The sequence below is a fragment of the Carassius auratus genome, chromosome 9, assembly GCF_003368295.1.
Source record: "Carassius auratus strain Wakin chromosome 9, ASM336829v1, whole genome shotgun sequence".
Taxonomy (NCBI): domain Eukaryota; kingdom Metazoa; phylum Chordata; class Actinopteri; order Cypriniformes; family Cyprinidae; genus Carassius; species Carassius auratus.
In genome coordinates this window covers 34592963-34616258 of record NC_039251.1, presented here as the reverse complement: position 1 = coordinate 34616258, position 23296 = coordinate 34592963, and the positions used below count along the sequence as shown (strand labels likewise).

At 40.1% G+C, this 23296-nt stretch overlaps 1 protein-coding gene across 1 annotated transcript in view; it reads left to right on the top strand.

The window, feature by feature from the left end:
• The window catches only part of LOC113109134 (interferon alpha/beta receptor 1a-like), a 59815-nt gene extending 41595 nt beyond the window's left edge, over nucleotides 1-18220 (top strand). Inside the window, exons 5-7 of the mRNA XM_026272703.1 lie at nucleotides 6819-6966; nucleotides 7322-7470; nucleotides 16228-18220. Coding sequence (XP_026128488.1) covers nucleotides 6819-6966; nucleotides 7322-7470; nucleotides 16228-16524 — 594 coding nt within the window. The 3' untranslated portion in view covers nucleotides 16525-18220. The remainder of the gene's footprint in view (nucleotides 1-6818; nucleotides 6967-7321; nucleotides 7471-16227) is intronic.
• Nucleotides 18221-23296: the final 5076 nt, after the last annotated feature.

The following is a 23296-nucleotide window of genomic DNA, read 5'->3' as shown; positions in this document are numbered from 1 at the left end:
CTGAACTAGGTGAACTGAGGGAAATGCTGAGATCACAGCAAGAGCAATTAAATAAGCTAACTCAAAATTTTGCTCGCTTGCAGGCCCCTCAGTCACGTAGTCAGCCTCCTCACCGCAGCCCCATTATATGTAGGAGGTGCCAACGACTTGGCCACTTTGCTAGAGAGTGCGATGGGGAGCGTGTTCCCCCTCGTCCGCAACCCCCTTTGCCCACTGCGTCGTCATCTGAGGGTAGACAGCCTGGTCCATCTGCGTTGTCGGGAAACTAGTCCCCACCGTGTCGCCGAGCCAAGGCGCGGTTGGGGAATTGACCGGCTCTAGTGTTTCAAGTATGTCTCATTTAATGTCTTCATGCCCGCACCTTGCTATTCGAATGGGTGGGGTCCAAATTTCATGTTTGGTCGATACTGGCTCCATGGTGTCCACAATAACGGAAAGTTGGTTTCGTAAATATTTTGAACCATGGGGTCCGGATCGACTTAAGTCGTGCCAGTGGCTACAACTTCGGGCTGCAAACGGTCTTTCGATTCCATATATTGGCTACATGGAACTGGATGTCGAATTGTGTGGGCAAGTGATTTCGGAGTGTGGAGTGCATGTTGTCCGGGATCCTCCTGGTGGGATTTGTGACCAAGTCCCAGGGGTACTCGGGATGAATGTCCTGAGCCGTTGTTACCAGGAGTTATTTGGACAACATGGCCCTGCTCTTTTCGAGTCTGCTGTAACCGTTGAGGCCCCTAGCTTTGTCATGCAGGCACTTCAATATTGTCACCGTTTGGAAGACCAGGGTTCAGCAAGGCACCTTGGTCCGGTTAGGTTACGGGGTCGTGAGTCATGTCGCATCCCAGGTGGCACGATGAAGTTTGTAGCAGCGACTTGTTCTGAACAATATGCAGCGGGGGTGGTACTGTTTGAGCCCCCAGAGTCTGGGTTGCCCGCGGGTTTGTTGGCTTCTCCAGCGCTGGTACAGGTCATAAGAGGCACTGCCTACTTGCCTATGGTAAATGTGGGAACTGCGGATGTTATGCTGCATTCTAAAACCATTTTGGGAGTGCTAAATAGTGTTTGTATGGTAAGTCTGCCTGCTGGGGTAACTGAAATGAAATCTGTTGTAGCCACCGTAGGTTCCCAAGCCTTAGCTGCGACTGTCACTGTACAGGAACAGATTGAAACAGTTGATTTGTCTGTTTTGCCAGAAGTAGAACAGGGCCAGGTCAGGGCTCTTTTATATAAGTTCCAGTCAGTGTTCTCATGCCATGATGGTGATATAGGATGTACCAACTTGATTTCTCATGACATTCCCTTGCTGGATTCTGTCCCTGTTAGGCAGCGGTACCGGCGTATTCCACCTTCGGAATATGAGGTGGTGAAGTCCCACATTAACCAGTTGTTGGAGGCCAGCATTATTAGGGAGAGCTGTAGCCCCTACGCTTCTCCAATTGTTCTTGTCAAAAAGAAAGACGGTACTTTGCGCATGTGCGTTGACTACCGTCAGCTCAATGCGAAAACAAGAAAAGATGCCTTCCCGCTCCTGCGCATTGAGGAATCATTGGACTCTCTGACAGGGGCCTGTTGGTTTTCCACTATGGATTTGGCTAGTGGGTACAACCAGGTCCCTGTCACTGACCAAGATAGACCCAAGACTGCTTTTTGCACCCCTTTCGGGTTGTTTGAATGGAATCGGATGCCCTTTGGGCTTTGTAATGCCCCAAGTACCTTCCAGCGCCTAATGGAACGGGTGTTTGGCGATCAGCAGTGCAGTTCCTTAATACTGTATCTGGATGACATCATAGTGTTTTCTTCCTCAGTGTCTCAGCACCTAGAGCGGCTAGAAGTTGTCTTGAGTCGTCTGGAGCGGGAGGGGCTAAAGGCCAAATTGAGTAAATGTGCATTTTTTCAACGGGAAGTCAGATATTTGGGACATGTCATTTCGGCGCAGGGAGTGTCTACTGACCCTCGGAAAATTGAGGCTGTAGCTAAATGGCCATGCCCCACCAGTGTGTCAGAATTGCATTCATTCTTGGGTTTTAGTAGTTATTACCGCCGCTTTGTGGAAGGGTTCGCAAAATTGGCGGCCCCGCTGCATAAGTTGGTGGCAGAATGGACTGCCGGTAAGTCCAGGACTCGAAGGAGTCATGGTTTTTCTGATGCCTGGACTGAACAGTGCCAGCTGAGCTTTGCTGAGTTGAAGGGCAGACTTTCTACTGCTCCAGTGCTTGCTTATGCTGATTTTTCCCAGCCTTTCATCTTAGAGGTAGATGCTAGTTATGGGGGATTGGGGGCGGTTCTATCTCAGGAGCAAGGGGGTAGGGTACGACCAATCGCGTATGCTAGCCGCGGTCTACGGCCCATTGAGTACAATATGTCCAACTATAGCTCCATGAAGTTGGAGTTTTTGGCGCTCAACTGGGCCATGACCGAGAAGTTTAGGGAATATCTTTTAGGGCATAAGTGAATTGTCTTTACAGACAATAATCCCCTCAGTCATTTGACCACCGCTAAGCTTGGGGCTACCGAGCAACGTTGGGCTTCCGAGCTCGCCGTTTTTGATTTTGACCTCAGGTATCGGTCAGGTAGAAGTAACAAGAACGCCGATGCATTGTCGAGACAGAACACCCCTGTCCCATTGGAAGTAAGAGAATGGCTGCCTGGGACTGAGGTTCCAGCTGGTGTGGGGCAAGTACTGGTGGCAGAGAAAGCGGCACCGGTGACTCAGTCTGTGGTTTTGGCCTTGCCTAGTTTTGCAGGTGATCTGAGGGTTTTGCAGGAGGCGGATCCGGTTATAGGGGAGATTTTGGCTTTTTGGAAGCAGGGGATACGGCCAACATTGAAGGAGCGTAAACTGCTATCTAAGCCTGGCTTAGTCCTACTGCGTCAGTGGGATCGGTTGTTGGAAAGGCAAGGAATTTTACATCGACGTATTTTCCGTCCGGATGGTGGTGAGGAGATTTTTCAGCTAGTCCTTCCATCTGTCTTGCGGGGAGAGGTTCTGACTCAAATGCATCAAGGTCATGGGCACCAAGGTGTCGACCGTACCACCGAATTGGTGCAGCAACGTTGTTATTGGCCAGGCCTGACATCAGATGTAGTTCAGTGGTGTCGAGACTGTGAAAGATGTCAGGCTGCCAAAGATTCACAACCTGTTGCTCAGAGCTTTATGGGCCATTTGTTGGCATCTAGACCGAATGAAATCTTGGCAATTGATTTTACTCTGTTGGAGCCTTCCCGTTTGGGGCTGGAGAATGTCTTGGTGATGACTGATGTCTTCACCAAGTATACGTTGGCAGTCCCCACCCGGGACCAACGGGCAGAAACGGTGGCCCAGGTCTTAGTGACCGAGTGGTTCTTCAAGTTTGGCGTCCCTGTTCGTATTCATTCCGATCAAGGTCGGAATTTTGAGTCTTCCCTCATCCAACAACTGTGTAGCCTTTATCAGATTGAAAAGTCCCATACGACCCCTTATCATCCGGCCGGTAACGGGCAATGCGAGCGCTTTAATAGGACCTTGCACGGTCTTTTGCGCACTTTGCCCAATCCCAGAAAGGTGGACTGGCCCTCTGCGTTGCCTCAGTTACTCTTTTGTTACAACACCACTCCTCATCAATCCACTAGTGAGTCTCCTTATTTTTTAATGTTTGGCCAAGAGCCTCGGCTCCCTGTTGATGTCTTATTGGGTAGGGGCCAGGAGAGGGGGTCTAGTGGTGTGAATGACTGGGTTTTGGAGCATCAAACTCGATTGCAGGTGGCGTTTGAAGGAGCTAGACAACACTTAAAGGCAGCTGCAAATCGTCGTAAGGAAAGGCATGACTTGCATGTTCGGGATGTACCACTGAGAGAAGGGCAGCTGGTCTACCTCCGTAATTATGGCGTGAGAGGCCGCCGTAAGATCCAGGATATCTGGAGCCCGGTGGTATATCAGGTTGTGAGGGCACCTGAAACAGGAGGTTCCATTTATACCATAGCACCTGTGGATGATTCGAGTAGGGTAAAGCATGTCCACCGTTCCTTGTTAAAAATTAGGATACAAAAAGATTCTCCTATTTCTGGCGTTTCAGAAATACCAGAGGTAGTTGAGGCACCACCATTGGAGGAGTCCTCATCGTTGGACGAAATGGATTTGTGGGCCTTGGTCCCTAAAACTCCCCAAGTAGGGGGTAGGCCAGTAACGCAGGACCTGGTGTCGTCGGCTCCCTCTGCAATGCAGAGAATAGCAGAGTCTACTGAACCAATTCTCTTGGGGGCCGCTGGACAATCTGGTGTAAAGCCGGCGACCTCATTGGTTGTAGAGCCCCTGCCAGCAGATGAGCCTAATCCTGGTGCCGGTCCTGTGCGACGTACAGGGAGGGCTAACGCTGGGCAGCATCCTAACCATTACCATCTCCCACGGGCAGTAGGTGAAGTAGTACAGCCAAGGGCTACTGTATCCAATTCTGTTTCTGCCCTGTTTAGACCTTGAAATTGAGTAGTATGGTCAGTGGTTAGAGTTGTTTTATCGTCGGGGCGACTGGGGCAGATTGTAGCAAAGTAGGTAATCTCCCTCCCCTGGTACTTAGAGACGGCCTATCAGGGCTCAGTCATTGCTTTATAAAGGCTGTGATTAGGCTACCTGGGATGCGTCATTGTTGGCCCCGCCCATCCAGTACGTGTGCGCTTCCGCCTAACAAAGGTATGTTTGTAGCTGGTCTGGCTAATGCTGCAATGAGCTCTTGGACATCGGCTAACTATATTAATTTATTGTAGCTGGAGTCGCCTTTTTGCAGCTTGAATAGCCCATTATTCCTGGCTTCGCTGTGGTTTTCAGGCTGTTCTTGCCACCTGGTTAGACTGATTTCATTTCAAGTAATCTTCTGAGACTGTATGAGTAGGACAAAGTTTTGGGAATGTCCGCCTGTTTGCGGGTGGGGAAGATCGCCTCCTGCATAATAGCAGAATAAAGACGGCGTTGCTGTTTTGTTGTGTTTTGTTGTGTTTATCGTTGTATTTTCTTGTGTTCTTATATGAACGCCGGTGATTAGGGGAAATAGCGGTTTGATTTTGTTACCGCTATAGGTGGTGGCTGTGTGTTTTGGCCCACCTTTCATTCTTACAATTACTAATTGTAAGTTTATTGCTATAACTCCTTTTGGACTCGAAACCCGGCTGTTCTTTATATTCTTTACATTTAATTAAGTTTTGTTTTGCTCGTATCATTGTATGGTTTTTGGTTATTGTTTGTTTTCGTTACAATTGATTTTTGTTTGATTTTGATTTTGTAGTGATTGTTAAAACTTTTGCTTTATATATATATATATATATATATATATATATATATATATATATATATATATATATATATATATATATATATATTTCATTTCAGTTTTCTTTAAGTGACCATTGTTCATTTTTTACATTTTGGTGTGTGTTTTGGTAATTGTTTCAGTCAATCAGGCTTTAGATTAATTTCGTTTTGTACATTTTAGTAATTTGTTTTCTTTGTGTTTTAGGCCCCTGAGTCGGGTGGCTAGCTGTCCTAGTATCCTGGTGGTGGTGGTGTTTGGAGCACGGAGTGTGGATTGTCGTTTGTAGTCACTCACCTCACTGTGTGTGTGTGTGTGTGTGTGTGCTTTACGAATAGCCATTTTTGCAGCTAGCCTACCCTGCTAGGGGTAAGCCTTCGTAAAACTGATTAATGTATGCCTGGTCGAATCATATCTTTGCCTGATCTTTTAAAAGGTGTATTTTCTACTTTGTGAATTTAATAAATATTGTATACGCTAGTGCCTCTGTCTCTGCCTCCTATGGTAACGAACCTGTGTGTCTAAATTCCATCAAGTATTTAGTTCCCCTCACTTTAGAGGGGTGGCGTAGTCGGTAGTTATATCATAATTAATTAACTTCAAGTTGCCACGCCACACTGAACACCATATTGTCAGGGACCTGTCAAGCTCTAATCACCCACACCTGCTCACCATCAGTGACCTCATCAAAGCACTATAAAGCACTCATCTCAGCCCCAGTTCGAGGTCAAGCCTCCAACAGGAACAGACCATAATCTGTTGTCTCTTGATTATCTGATGCATCGTGCATTTGAAGATGTATCGTATATGCACCTTTGAAACAATAACCTCTGTCCTTGTTCTATTGCCCCCAGGATTCCTGAATAATCACCTGATACCTAAAGTCCAACAATCTCCCGTGTTTTCTGTGTTTCCTCTGGGCTCACTTGATAACCTCTGTTTCTGAAAGAGAAAGACAAGTATTAACAAACTGTGACTGTTTGGCATTGACATATCTTCAAAGAACGTACTCACCTGCTTTCAGAGTGATTTGCACCAAACCCGCACCTGAAATCAGTGATTACCTACCTTGCACTTGTTATTCTGTAAATAAACACTGTGGTTTGATTCACTTACCTCTGCCTCTCATTACTATTCTGACATGTATAAATTGGGGCATTAAATTGGTATATGAAAGTTTCTCCTTTTGACCGCTTTCCCCTATCTGACCACATATTTTAAATTCCCTCCCTATTGTGATCTCAGGCAGTTTATTTATTTGAGGGGGATAATCAGTTTTGACGGTTTTCAAAGTGGGATCTCCACTGTCCAATTTTTCACTCAGTCTGTTAATTTTGTCAACTAAAGATTGAGTGGAGCTTGAACTTATTCATTGCATGCATTTTTTCACTTTACCACATTTCAGAAAACCTGATGCATTCAGTCGTGTTAACGGACCTTCTTATTTTATGGCCATGACTGATGTGTTTTGTTTTTAATGCAGTATTACTGAATAAATAACACTGCTGAGTGACATCATTTCCTGCTCTATCCCTGCAGAAGGCTAAAGTTCTGGAGACGAAGAACAATCTGGTAATGTTGACTGAGCTGGACAGACAGACGTGGTACTGTGTGAGAGTTCAGAGCCGTGATGTCTTCAATAACAAGAGCAGTGTCTTCAGCGACACACAGTGCACACACACTGAAGGTCAGCAGCTCCATCACACACACAAGTCATGTCAGACTGAATCAAATATATGTAACACTCACAGCCAATAGAATAAAAAACAAACAGTGCTCCAGTGACACAGTTTAACCTCAAACTGTACCTAGTAAAGGCTTCTGTTTTGGGAGAATGATTAATTTAATAAATGTATCACTCATACCTGTGAGTTCTTTTAAATACTTTACATGGTTTTTCATCCACATTAATGAGCATTTATAGCCTGCATGTATGGCTTTCATAAGGCAGAGGCAGTGCTCATGATGACAAGTGATTCTTCTGTCAGATGAACAGTGTGGCATACGGTGACATTACGACTGAACGCTGTGTGTGATTTCAGGTCAGATGCCGTACTGGGAGACATTTCTGTACGTCCTGATCGGTCTGCTGTTGTTCTTCCTGCTGTTGTACTTCTGCTTTTACAAGATGTTCACGCTCCTCAAGAACACCTTCTACCCAGCCATTCAACTCCCGGATCACATTCAGGAGGTACAGAACATTTATACTCTGTGACAAGCTTCATATTAGAGACTTAAAAAACTGGTAAGACATAGTTTATAGTTTGGTTTCGCGGTAGTTTAAGAGGCTCGGTCCATCATATGCTCAGACAGAAATGTTAGAAAGCCATGGAAATATTTAAATATTTTTCAGAAGTGTATGAGGCTTCTGTTCTGGGATTCTCTGGTAGGGATGAATGTTTAATTACATTTGTGATAGTATTATTATACGCAAAAAAAAAAACGAAATTTTTAAATCGCAGAAGCTGCAACTAAACTTGGTCACGTGATGCGAGAGTAAAGAGGTGTGTTCCACCTCTTTTAGGTTGCTAATGACATCAAAGTACGGCGAGAGAAAGAAAAAGGAGACGTCCGCTCTCTCCTAGCTCTCACGGTACTTTGATGTCACACACCGATCGGTCTAATCAGCGCTGCTTCAAGTCTTCAGAGGAAGCATCAAGTTGACACGCTACAGTGTTTCCAAGTCTGCGGTTTGGGAAACCCCTCCATAAAATGTATTTTACTGCCTGGAATACTGATGGACCCCCCTCAAAACTCGATTGGTCTAGTTTTGAGTCGCAGTTGGGTGGATCTTGTGAAATCCAGGCAACCCAGGCACGCTATGAGCTGAAATGTTTGAAAGTGTATATAATATGAATGTACTTCAAAACGCCACATTGAAATTACTCAGGCAGTGTTACGATGCATTTCATTACTGAAGACTTAAAGTTCGGCCTATATATATCTATTCATGCCGCTCGAGTCTGGTGTAGACTCATTGTTTAATGTCTTTGGTCAAGCGGAAAAGCCTGCAGCATGACAGCATGAAGCCCACTATAAATAAATAACAGAAAGAATGATAATAACAACAGTTATTCTCTCTATTCTATGTTTCAAGTGATGCAGGTGTTTTTCCCTGTAGGTTTTTTAAATAAAGCATTAATTGTTCATAATATTTAGTGAAATTATTTGGCCGACCAAAAAGGTTTGAGAATCACTTGTATAAAGTTAACAGTTTTTAAAAAGTGCAGTGAATGTTTACATGTGTTTATTACAGTGACTTTGAATTACCTAAAGTAGTGTGGTAAAACAACAGATTTGTTTTTATATTTCTGCAATCTTCTTCCATTTGTTTGATTTGTATATTAATGTTTACACCAGTTTTATTTGTCAGTGCTTTATGTTGTCATAATTATTACTAATGCTTTCAAGGTTGGAAGTTCAACAAATCAGTCAATATACTACTGTGATTGTAGTTGTTTAAAAATGTCATTCATATCAATTTATCCCTCACCTAATTTTATTGTTACATAGGCCTGGTCTACAGAAAACAACATTTATGTTTAATCTATCTAATATTGTGTTGGTCATACTATACAATGATTATTAGCTCTTCTTTGATGAATAATACAGAACATAAAGAGCTTTAAAAAATAACCATATATTAAATCACAATCACATTATTGGTAAAAAACAAAAAATTGCAATTAGATTATTTTCCCAAAGTCTTTCAGCCCTATTCTCCACTAAACTTCAGTGAACGAGCACCGCCTGCAGTGTGATTTGCATGAATGAGGTGGCACGGAAGAAAGTGCGAACTGAGCATTTCGACGTGCAAAATACGTGATTCACACAAAATGCTAGAGTTGAAAAATCTGAACTTTGGTGAAATTTCATGCCGCGTTAACCAGTCAGGAGCTTGCTAGTGACATGATTACGACGTAGCAAGTGGTGGGGAAATCATTGCCACTCTTCTCCACACTTGTCAGAGATCACCAGTCTCATTATTAAGCCATGGCTGTAGATTAGATGTTGCACCAAAGATTGTGAAAGGAGCGCAAGTGTCCAGGATTTCATTACAAGATGGAATTGAACATTGACTCTTGACCTGGAGTTACACAGTACTGGAGATCATGTATAGCCCTTTGAAAACTCACTGGCATGTAAATGTTTTAATGGAACAGGCACACAGAGATAGTGTCTTACAGATTAAAGAGGAATTAGAAACAGAGATATTAAAAACTATTTGATTGTAATGAGAGAAATAAGCATCCTCATTATTCACATTATAAACCAGGTACATCTAGAGATAAAACCAGATCCAAAGTAATGACCAAGTTTATGAGTAGAACTTAAAATCAAATGAATCAGTAAGATGTAAAACTCCTTTCCCATAGATCATTAGTTATATTATGGGTGGTCTGTATGTAGGTGAACAGATACCCATTTAACTGAGTTTTAACCTGATGCTGCTCAAAGCTAGAATACATTTGTACTACTAATAAACAGCATTTAAAACGATCCTCAAATATAGTGCCAACCACTCCAGCACTACCAGATTGAGTGGTTAGAGAGTTTTTAGATAAATAAGACCAGATGATTCGCCCTAGGAAATGCCATCCACAGCTGATGATTCTGATAAAAAGAAAGACTTTGGCTGATTCTTTGAGTCCCACACAAGCACTGCCTCTCTTCTCCCAATTCCTGTGCCATTTTTTTTCAGATGAATTGAACAATCCTGCAATTGTATCCAGTGCAGTAGATGTTAGCTAGTAGATGCACCAAGAATACAGTTTCCAACCGAACGGCACCAAAGTTCTGAATACTAAGCAAGTACTCTTTCTACAGATAGACAAAAGAGTAATAAAAGGACAAACACGAACACCAGGTGATGGCTCGTTGATAAACACGATGGCGCCATCTTGCAAAATTTTATTTTTCTGTTAGGAGGGCTCAACCAAAATAGTATTAGTCTGGTGGTGGTTTGTGGCAAGCTTTATGTGTAACCATGACAAATTAGTTCAGATCACACACCTGGCTAAAGGCCTGTTCAAGAATAATGACTTTCATGATAATTTTGTTACATCCACACCAGCAGACAATAATGTTCCGTTCAACGTTCAAAATGTCTGCCATTTTAAATACTTGAGCTTGTTAAAGCAGGGTGGTTTCTGATTTGTTCACAATATTTTCATTAGCTACGCCTCAATTGGGACCCAGATTACTTTAAAGGGATACTCCGCCCCAAAAATGTCGTTCCAAACCTGTAAAAGCTTTGTTCATCTTTGGAGTGCAATTTAAGATATTTTGGATGAAAATCAGAAGCTTTGAGACTGTCCCATAGACTTCCAAGTTAATAACAGTGTTAAGGTCCAGGAAAGTACACAGAGGAGAGGAATTGTTGAATAAAGTCATTATTTTTTGTTTTCTTCATGTACAAAAACTATTCCCGTAACCTTACGGATGAATCACTGATGGCAGATTAACTATTCTGATGATGTCTTACATAGTTTCCTGGACCAAGACACTGTTATTTATTTGGCAGTTTATGGAACAGACTAAAGCCTCCCAATTTTTATCCAAACTATCTTAAATTGTGTTCTGAAGACAAACAAAACTTTTACAGGTTTGGAACGACATGGGGGTAAATGATTAATGAGATCATTTTCATTTTGCGGTGGAGTATCCCTTTAATGAAACAGAAAAACAAAGAGGAGGAAGAAAAGTTTTACATTTTGGTTTTGTTTTCTTCACATTTTACTCTAATGCACAAATATAATTACAACAAAAGCAATAAATTATTAAAAATTAAAATGAAAATATGAAAAAAACATTAGTTTGTTCATGAGAGGGGTTGAATAAGTGATAAATGGACAGTTTCTCCATCCCTTTTTAAAGACAAAAATTGAGAAAACAAATTATTCACAAAGTTACACAGTCCATTAAATAGTCTATAAATGCTGAAATTGTCAGGCCACATTAAAGGGTTAGTTCGTCGATAAATCATAATTGTTATTAATACCTCACCCTCACCGTTTATCTTCGGGACACAGTTTAAGATATTTTAGATTTAGTCCGAGAGCTCTCAGTCCCTCCATTGAAGCTGTGTGTACGGTCTACTGTCCATGTCCAGAAAGGTAAGAAAAACATCATCAAAGTAGTCCATGTGACATCAGAGGGTCCGTTAGAAGCATCGAAAATAAATTTTGGTCCAAAAATATTAAAAACTACGACTTTATTCATCATTGTCTTCTCTTCGGTGTCTGTTGTGAAAGTGTTCAAAACACAGCAGTTTGTGATATCCGGTTTGCGAACGAATCATTCGATGTAATGAACACATCCCCTTCACCAGTGTTGGTGGAGCAGCTGTTTGATGTGAATTTCCCCAGTCTCACTAACTGTTGCCTATCTGTCAGAAAGCCTGTGATCCACTGACAGATAGAGCTAGGGACAGAGAGCTGGGTCAGTTTGATCTGGAGGGTTTTTGGGATGATGGTGTTGAAAGCCGAACTAAAGTTCACAAACAGGATCCTCACAAAAGTCCCTGTTTTGTCCAGATGTTGCAGGATGAAGTGCAATCCTAAGTTGATTGCATCATCCACGGATCTGTTTGCTCGCTAAGCAAACTGCAGGGGGTCCAGTAAGGGTCCAGTGATGTCCTTCAGATAACCCAGAACCAGTTTTTCAAATGACTTCATGATGCCACAGGTCTGTATTCGTTAGGTCCTGTTATCTTGGGTTTCTTTGGGATGGGGATGATGGTGGAGCGTTTGAAGCAGGAAGGTACTTCACACAACTCCAGGGATCTGTTGAAGATCTGTGAAAAGATGGGGGCCAGCTGGTCAGCACAGGTTTTCAGACAGGCTGGTGTAACACCATCTGGGCCTGGTGCTTTTCTTCTTTTGTTCTTCCTGAAGACCTGGTGCACATCATCTTCACAGATTTGAAGAGCAGGAGGTGTTAATGGTTGTGTAGGGAGATGGTCAGAATGGGTGTTGGGGGTTTCAAATCTGCAATAAAACTCATTCAGGTCGTTAGCAAGTCGTTGATTAGCCTCAGTGCAAGGGGATGGTGTCTTGTAGTTTGTGATGTTTCTTCGACCTCTCCACACTGAAGTTGAGTCGTTGGAAGTAAACTGGTCTTCCAACTTTTTAGCGTAGGTCTTTTTAGCCGCTCCAATCTCTTTGTTCAGTGTGTTCCTGGCCTGATTGTACAAGACCCTGTCCCCATTTCTGTAGGCATCCTCTTTGGCCTGACGAAGATGTCTGAGTTTTACTGTAAACCATGGCTTATCATTGTTGAATGTTAAATAAGTCCTGGTAGGAATGCATATATCCTCACAGAAACGGTATAAAGGACGGTATAAGATGAACCATACAGTGATCAGAATTTCCCAAAGCTGCTCGTGGAACGGAGTGATATCATCCTTTATTGTGGTGTAACAGTGATCCAATATATTACTGTCTCTGGTGGGACAAGTAACAGGCTGTTCACGAGAGAGATTGGCTTTGTTGAAGTCCCCAAGAATGATTAAAACAGAGTCCGGGTGTTGTTGTTCTGTGTCTGTGATCTGATCAGTGAGTTTCTGTAAAGCTGAGCTCACATGCGCTTGTGGAGTGATGTAAACACCAGAGATGTATAGTAACGAAGTAGAACTACTTCACTACTGTACTTAAGTACTAAAAGGCGGTATCTGTACTTTACTAGAGTATTATTTTTTTCTCCTACTTTTACTTCGGTACATATTTTCGCTGAGTTTAATACTTTTACTCCGATATTTTTTTATGTGCTGCATCGTTACTCGTTACAATTATAATAATGTTACGAATCATTCCATTACACCACTGCCAGAACTGTAGATGAGAGGTTTGATGAAGCTGGCACATCATTAAGCGAATCAAGCGAGACTGCGCGTGCTGAATGAACTGCTGTGAAGAGAGAGATGAACACCGAGCCGAGCCAGATAATGACTCGTTCACAAGTCAAGAACCGGTTGCATCGGTTCTCGGATGACCAGTAACGTTAGTTCTTTCTGACAGTTCGATTCAATAAACCAGTTGAAGAAAACAGTTCACCGATTCTTTTGCGCTCGACGCAATGGCGTCATTGGCGTTGACTGCACATGGGGTCATAACATTAACACAGAATCAGTTCAGAATCAATCACCAAAAGAATCAGTTCGGTTCAGACGCTCTGTGTTTCGGTTTGCTTCACGCTAAATCACACATGCGCAGTATCATCAGCTCCTCGGTTCACGAATCGGACAGAAACGGTTCTTGACTCGTGAACGAGTCAGTCTTTTGTTCGTTATCTGGCTCGGCTCGGTGTTCATCTTCAGTTCTCTCTTCACATCAGTTCAGTCAGTGTACTGTTTGATTCAATGAATTACTCCGGGATATTGGTTTGTTTTAACTCAGAGGGAGTGTCAGACACATTAAACAAGTTAACAGCTTAATTCATCTGTGGATTAATGCGTATTGGAGACGCGAACTGTTTAAAACGATTCAGTTCGATTTGGTGAACTGTTTCAAAAAGATCCGGTTACATCGAATGATTCGTTCGCGAACCAGATATCACAAACTGCTTTGTTTTTAACTGTCTTACAACAGACACGGAAGAGAAGACAATGCTGAATAAAGTCGTAGTTTTTGCTATTTTTGGACCAAAATGTATTTTTGATGCTTCAAAAAATTCTAAATGACCCTCTGATGTCTTAGGGGTTTGAAACAACATGAGGGTAAGTTATTAATGACATCATTTTGCAAATTGGGCTAACTAACCCTAGTAACCGTTTTTTGTTTACAAGAAGTTACAGTCAAAGGAATTGTGATTGTTCTTTAGGTTAATCATTTGAAATAGTAAAAACAATATGTTCAAACTTTTGACTATTTTCTTTAATAGCTACATAACACAATACTTCTACTTTTACTTTCAGTACTTGAGTAGTAAATTTTAAAATAGACTACTTGCAATACTTAAGTAGAAAAAATGTTGAATACTTTAGTACTTCTACTTAAGTGTGGTGCTTAAAGAGCACTTCAACTTCTACTCAAGTCACTTTTTTGATAGAGCACTTGTACTTTTACTCAAGTATGGGTCTCTAGTACTTTATACATCTCTGGTAAACACTGACCAGAATGAACGAATGAAACTCCTGTGGTGAATAGAATGGCTTGAAGTTGACAAACAGGATTTCTAGATCAGGACACCACATCTTCTTTAACACAGTTACATCTGTATACCAGCGTTCATTAATGTTAAAGCATGTCCCGCCGCCGCGTGATTTCCCTCTTGATTCTGCGTTGAGATCTGCTCTAAACAGCTGAAAGTCCAGCAGATGGAGCGCGCTGTCCGGTATTCTTTATAAATGTATATACCTGTTTTACAATAAAAAGAGCCATGTGTACATTTTTCCAGTTTTTAGACTTATTCACTTTTATTTGTAAGTAAATTATTTCACTAGATTTTATAAAATGATTGTGTACCCGTCATTTTTCTAGAATCTAGAGTATATTTTGCTGCTGCATTATCTACTAACCTAGTTTATAATAGTATTTTTGTCATAGATTATGATTATTATTTTATTTTGATTTTTTTTTTTTTTAATGAAAATGTTGTGTATATGTAGTAGACTGTTTAACAAAAAAAAAAAAGAGTGATGATCAGGTCAACACAGAGAAGTATAGAAATTGTACATTAATTTAAAAAAAAACTAAACCGTGTGGTATCGGATTGAATTGGTATCGGCAGCTACTTTTCATGATTGGTTCTGAAAAAGTGGTATTGTTGCATCCCTATCAGAAACCCTCCACCTTCCCCAGCTCCACCTGTATAGATCAGCTCTGAGGTGTTCATGTAAACTCTATGGGGTTATTTCATTTATGTTATATGTGCAGCAACAGTGTTTCTCACAGCAGCATGTCGTGGACGTATTGACAGCAGCAGCGTAGCAGATCTCCTCCACCAAGACCAAATACATTAACATTAGCCGGTTTTCCATCCAAAGATGCAAATTTAGCTTATACGCAAAATTGAAATATCGCAAAAAAAAAAAATTGGAAACAAGCACAGTTTTCATCCAACGAGTCAAAATGAACAAAATCATCACTTTCTGATAAACTTTCACTATACATCACTAAGAAAAGTAGGAGAAGCTACTGAATATACAATTTTTCCAATATGATAAATTACTTGCACCTCAGAACGAGGAGAAGAAACATTGGATGCTACTGTTTGGGAACGCAGTCATTTAACAGTTCTGGGAGGGAATCATACAGAAATACTTTGATGATAGACTTCACTCTGTCAATTCCGAATGACCATATAACAATGTTACATATGCTGTGGAACAAGATCGCTCCACTGGTTAGTCAGGATTTACCGTACCATAGCGCAGTCACATGATTTGTTTTGATGCACTTGAAGGAATTTATTCGCAAAATGCATTTGCATCTCCCATTATTCGTAATAATTATTTTTCACAAGTCACAAGTAAAAAAACAAGTTTTTGCAAATTAAGGCATTTTTTTTTTTTCAAAATTCAGCATTTCCATCACTCAATTCTGAAGCGACACTTCAAAATGCGCATAAAAGCAGGGTGATGGAAACCCAGCTATTGTCATGTACATTACCATGACATTCGCCCCTGAGAGTTGTCAAGACAGAAATACAAGATCTCTCTCTCATATATATATATATATATATATATATATATATATATATATATATATATATATATATATATATATATAATTTGCCTAGATACTCTGGATATTATTGGCTGTTTTTTTTTTAACATATTTTATTGGCTTTTGGCAGTCAACAGCCAATAGGTGGAACCAAGGAGGGAGGGAGTATATGATCATAACTGGGTGAATAGCAGGTGCAAACAGATCCAGGCTCTTTGTTTGGTGCTCTTGAATATGAATCTACAAACAGGACTGACTTTTCTCTCTCTGTGTCTCTTCAGCTGTTGTTCAGTGAGTCCGAGAAGCCACAGCTGCTGTCTCCAGAGTATCCAGTGTCTGTGTGTGTGCCGCTGGTCTTGGTCAGGACTGAGCTGGATGCAGTGGCAGTGAATGAGGAATCAAACGCTGGAGAACAGGACTCCAGTACACACAGCCAACACAGCAGTGGAGACTCAGGCATTTACTCCACAGAGGAGGACTCCAGTCACAGATCCACCACACACACTGACCTACAGATGAGCAGCCAAAAGCACAGAGAAAAGCTGCATGATGGGACGCTGCTGGAGCTCTGTGCTTGAGACAACAGGACTCTGGCTTTTTGCAGCTTCGCCTTTTCTCTCTTCCAACATCTGTCCACTTATTGTGTACATTTAGCCATATTTGTCATATCTGTGTTTTAACACTCAGATTTCTTATGATTCTTATAGAATCTTAATTCATTAAGTTGGCTTGAGAAAGATTTGACATTCAGTTTTCTTAAAAATTAATATTAAAAATCATAAAAAACCCATAGACTTACATTGCAGAGTGCTCAAATTGAGCCAGGACTACGGTGACCCATTAGTGCACAAGCCAAAAATTCAAATCTAAACTCCCTGAAGCCGTAGAGTCAATTAAATTACTACTCTATGTCTGTCTATCTATCTATCTATCTATCCTAGCAGCATGCTAATAATGTTAGAAACATGCTACTCAGATGCTAGTCATGCTAGAAACATGCTAGCAAAATGCTTGCCGCATGTTAGTCATGCTAGAAACATGCTAGCTACATGTTAGTCGGATATTAAACATGCTAGAAATACACTAGCAACATGCTAGCAACATGTTAATCATGCTAGGAACATGCTAGTCGCATGTTAGTCATGCTAGAAACATGCTAGCAACATGTTAATCATGTTAGAAACATGTTAATTATGCTAGAAACATGCCAGTGAAACGCTAATCATGCTAGAAACATGCTAGCAACATGTCAATCATGCTAGCAACATGCTAATCATGCCAGAAACATACTAGTGACATGCTATTCATGTTAAAAACATGCTAGTCGCATGCTAATCATGCTAAAAACATGCTACCGAAATGCTAATCATGCTAGTAATGTTAATCATGCTAGAAACATTCTAGCGACATGCTAATCCATTCTAAAACATACTAGCAACATGTTAATCATGCTAACAAAATGCTAGTTGCATGCTAGTCATGCTAGCAACATGCCAATCATGTTATCAAAATGTTAGCAACATGCTATTAACATGCTTATCATGCTAGCAACATGCTTCTAACTTCTATCTCTCTAAGTAATCTAACTAATCTATCATTCTCTTTCAAACTAATCTATTATTCTTTCTTTTGAACTCATTTATCTATCATTCTTTCTTTTGAACTCATCTATCACTAACTAATCTATCATTCTAACTAATATCTTTCTAACTAATCTATCTATTATTCTTTCAAACTAATCTATCATTCTTTCTTTTGAACTCATTTATCTATCATTCTTTCTTTTGAACTCATCTATCACTCTAACTAATCCATCATTCTTTCAAACTAATCTATCTATCATTCTCTTTCAAACTAATCTATCATTCTTTCTTTTGAACTCATTTATCTATCATTCTTTCTTTTGAACTCATCTATCTTTCACTAACTAATCTATCATTCTAACTAATATCTTTCTAACTAATCTATTATTCTTTCAAACTAATCTATCATTCTTTCTTTTGAACTAATATATCTTTCAACTAATCTATCAATCTAACTTTAAATTACTTTAAACTTTGAACTACTTTAAACTTCTAACTTTCTGGTCAGGCTTTCTCAAGCTAATTTAAAGTTTGTCTCAACAACCTTTTTTTGTCTAGTTGTCACTTGATGTCTTTCTTTGTTAGCTTTAACAACAGCAGGGTTTAAAAGAGAATTAACTGTCATTCGTTAGTTTGATTGTTTCCTCAATCTCCTCTGTGTAATATTAAAATCACCACTATCATATGTAAATGACTTGTTCTTGTTTCTGTAACACACCGTAGAGGAAAGAGAACAGTAAACAAAGACATCTAATTCAAAATAGACTTTACTTAGACTAGATATAGCACATATCACAACTAAAATAACCAACAACTGATAGAACAGAAATAGGACTATAAGTACACACATGATAAATTAGAAAACTAAGGAGGAACAGCTGGACAAGGATTAACTAATAAGAAACCATGGAAATTAATGAGTTCATAATAGACAAGACAGGAACTTAACTAAATGTAATCGTGACAGTGTCTTTTAATGGTCATATTTCCTATAAGGTTATACTCATTTTTCTGTGCTGTATTTGTACACCCAGTGCTTCAACTGTCAGAAGCAATCAGTCAGTGAAAACAGCACTTCTGTGTGTTTAACACCTGATTTGTTTACATCAATATTTATGCTTATATATATATATATATTTTGTCACAGGGTGAAAAATCACTCGACAAGAGGTGCGTGAATTAAGTGCCCCGGAGGGTGGATTTATTGACAAGTGAAGGGTGCCTGGTGAAGTGTCCGGATCCGCTTTCTGCTGGTTGGTGCTTCCCGTGTGCTCTCCGGTGCCAATCAAAGTGAAATTGGGTGTCCTGACGTGCTCCAAAGTGTGTGGGCTGTTGGTCACTCGCTGCTTTCTGTGAAGAAATGAGAGAGGGATTAGACCAGCGTTGCATTCAGTTCGAGACCATCTTCTGAGTGCAGCATGTGCTCCTTTTGAGTGTGCTGGCTGATGGGGAGCAGCTGTGACCGATCAGCCGGTGACGAGGACGTGCAGGTGTTTTGCTTTGGTTTCCAGGGCGACGCTGATTCCTCTGGGAGTGCTCGTCACATTATTTATATATATATATATATATATATATATATATATATATATATATATATATTTATATGCATCTCAAAACATTTGAATAATTTTGAAAATCATGAAAGTTTTTTTTTGTTGTTTTTTACACTTGGAAAATTTAAACTTGCATGTATTTTAGATTCAATGCATGTAAAATATGTCATAAGTTTTGATGATTAGACCTTAAACCTTACAGCTAAATCCAATATATATATATATATATATATATATATATATATATATATATATATATATATATATACAGTATTGTTCAAAATAATAGCAGTACAATGTGACTAACCAGAATAATCAAGGTTTTTAGTATATTTTTTATTGCTACGTGGCAAACAAGTTACCAGTAGGTTGAGTAGATTGTCAGAAAACAAACAAGACCCAGCATTCATGATATGCACGCTCTTAAGGCTGTGCAATTGGGCAATTAGTTGAATTAGTTGAAAGGGGTGTGTTCAAAAAAATAGCAGTGTCTACCTTTGACTGTACAAACTCAAAACTATTTTGTACAAACATTTTTTTTTTCTGGGATTTAGCAATCCTGTGAATCACTAAACTAATATTTAGTTGTATGACCACAGTTTTTTAAAACTGCTTGACATCTGTGTGGCATGGAGTCAACCAACTTGTGGCACCTCTCAGCTGTTATTCCACTCCATGATTCTTTAACAACATTCCACAATTCATTCACATTTCTTGGTTTTGCTTCAGAAACAGCATTTTTGATATCACCCCACAAGTTCTCAATTGGATTAAGGTCTGGAGATTGGGCTGGCCACTCCATAACATTAATTTTGTTGTTTTGGAACCAAGACTTTGCCCGTTTACTAGTGTGTTTTGGGTCATTGTCTTGTTGAAACAACCATTTCAAGGGCATGTCCTCTTCAGCATAGGGCAACATGACCTCTTCAAGTATTTTAACATATGCAAACTGATCCATGATCCCTGGTATGCGATAAATAGGCCCAACACCATAGTAGGAGAAACATGCCCATATCATGATGCTTGCACCTCCATGCTTCACTGTCTTCACTGTGTACTGTGGCTTGAATTCAGAGTTTGGGGGTCGTCTCACAAACTGCCTGTGGCCCTTGGACCCAAAAAGAACAATTTTACTCTCATCAGTCCACAAAATGTTCCTCCATTTCTCTTTAGGCCAGTTGATGTGTTCTTTGGCAAATTGTAACCTCTTCTGCACATGCCTTTTTTTTAACAGAGGGACTTTGCGGGGGATTCTTGAAAATAGATTAGCTTCACACAGACGTCTTCTAACTGTCACAGTACTTACAGGTAACTCCAGACTGTCTTTGATCATCCTGGAGGTGATCATTGGCTGAGCCTTTGCCATTCTGGTTATTCTTCTATCCATTTTGATGGTTGTCTTCCGTTTTCTTCCACGTCTCTCTGGTTTTGCTCTCCATTTTAAGGCATTGGAGATCATTTTAGCTGAACAGCCTATCATTTTTTGCACCTCTTTATAGGTTTTCCCCTCTCTAATCAACTTTTTAATCAAAGTACGCTGTTCTTCTGAACAATGTCTTGAACGACCCATTTTCCTCAGCTTTCAAATGCATGTTCAACAAGTGTTGGCTTCATCCTTAAATAGGGGCCACCTGATTCACACCTGTTTCTTCACAAAATTGATGACCTCAGTGATTGAATGCCACACTGCTATTTTTTTGAACACACCCCTTTCAACTAATTCAACTAATTGCCCAATTGCACAGCCTTAAGAGCGTGCATATCATGAATGCTGGGTCTCATTTGTTTTCTGAGAATCTACTGAACCTACTGGTAACTTGTTTGCCACGTAGCAATAAAAAAATATACGAAAAACCTTGATTATTCTGGTTAGTCACATTGTACTGCTATTATTTTGAACAATACTGTATATATATATATATATATATATATATATATATATATATATATAATATTAGAATATTTCCTTAGATCAATAAAAAAAAAAAACATTTTCAAAACAGAAAAGTTCAAGTTCTTTAAAGTATGCTAATTTATGCACTGAATTCTTGGTCTGGGCTCCATTATGGAGCTTGGGGCTTGTCATGGAGGGGCTGGAGGACCCCCTGCTCTGCACAGTTTGTATTGTCTCCCTTATCAGACATGCCCAATTTATGTTTTCAGTCTCTACTAATAAGCTGATGAGTTGAATTAAGGGTGTTAGATAAGGGAGACGTAGAAAAAGTGCAGGACAATGAAATAAATGATTATTTTTTTCTATTTAACACTGTAAAAATGCATTGACACAATCTGTATTGTTTAAAGTGCTAAATAAATAAATGTGACTTAATTTGACTTAATCTACATTTAAAATCTTAATCACCTTTATTTATATAGCGCTTTAAACAAAATACATTGCGTCAAAGCAACTGAACAACATTCATTAGGAAAACAGTATGTCAATAATGCAAAATGATAGTTAAAGGCAGTTCATCATTGAATTCAGTGATGCCATCTCTGTTCAGTTTAAATAGTGTCTGTGCATTTATTTGCAATCAAGTCAATGATATCGCTGTAGATGAAGTGACCCCAACTAAGCAAGCCAGAGGCGACAGCGGCAAGGAATCGAAACTCCATCGATGACAGAATGGAGAAGAAACCTTGGGAGAAACCAGGCTCAGTTGGGGTCAGTTCTCCTCTGACCAGACGAAACCAGTAGTTCAATTCCAGGCTGCAGCAAAGTCAGACTGTGCAGAACAATCATCTGTTTCCTGTGGTCTTGTCCTGGTGCTCCTCTGAGACAAGGTCAGAGTTTAGGCGCCAAATAGGAAAAGGATCTGCTGATTTTGATATTCTAGGTATTATCAAATTGCCTGAGTTTTGAGAACGTAGCGGACGTAGAGGAGTATAATGTAAAAGGAGCTCATTCAAATACTGAGGTGCTAAACCATTCAGGGCTTTATAAGCAATAAGCAGTATATTAAAATCCATACGATGTTTGATAGGGAGCCAGTGCAGTGTGGACAGGACCGGGCTAATATGGTCATACTTCCTGGTTCTAGTAAGAACTTTTGCTGCTGCATTTTGGACTAGCTGGAGTTTGTTTACTAAGCGTGCAGAACAACCACCCAATAAAGCATTACAATAATCTAACCCTGAGGTCATAAATGCAGGGATAGGCCGTAATATAGATATATTTTTGAGATGGAAAAATGCAGTTTTACAAATGCTTGAAACGTGGCTTTCTAAGGAAAGATTCCGATCAAATAGCACACCTAGGTTCCTAACTGATGACGAAGAATTGACCGAGCAGCCATCTCTGTTAAGTCTTAGACAGTGTTCTAGGTTATTACATGCAGAGTTTTTTGGTCCTGTAATTAACATCTATGTTTTTTTCAGAATTAGCAGTAAGAAATTACTCGTCATCCAATTTTTTATATCGACTATGCATTCCATTCGTTTTTCAAATTTGTGTGTTTCACCGGGCCGTGAAGAAATATAGAGCGGAGTATCATCAGCATAACAGTGAAAGCTAACACCATGTTTCCTGATGGTATCTCCCAAGGGTAACATATAAAGCGTGAAGAGTAGCGGCCCTAGTACTGAGCCTAGAGGTACTCCATACTGCACTTGTGATCGATATGATACATCTTCATTCACTGCTACGAACTGATGGCGGTCATATACAGTATTGTTCAAAATAATAGCAGTACAATGTGACTAACCAGAATAATCAAGGTTTTTAGTATATTTTTTATTGTTACGTGGCAAACAAGTTACCAGTAGGTTCAGTAGATTGTCAGAAAACAAACAAGACCCAGCATTCATGATATGCACGCTCTTAAGGCTGTGCAATTGGGCAATTAGTTGAAAGGGGTGTGTTCAAAAAAATAGCAGTGTCTACCTTTGACTGTACAAACTCAAAACTATTTTGTACAAACATTTTTTTTTTCTGGGATTTAGCAATCCTGTGAATCACTAAACTAATATTTAGTTGTATGACCACAGTTTTTTAAAACTGCTTGACATCTGTGTGGCATGGAGTCAACCAACTTGTGGCACCTCTCAGCTGTTATTCCACTCCATGATTCTTTAACAACATTCCACAATTCATTCACATTTCTTGGTTTTGCTTCAGAAACAGCATTTTTGATATCACCCCACAAGTTCTCAATTGGATTAAGGTCTGGAGATTGGGCTGGCCACTCCATAACATTAATTTTGTTGGTTTGGAA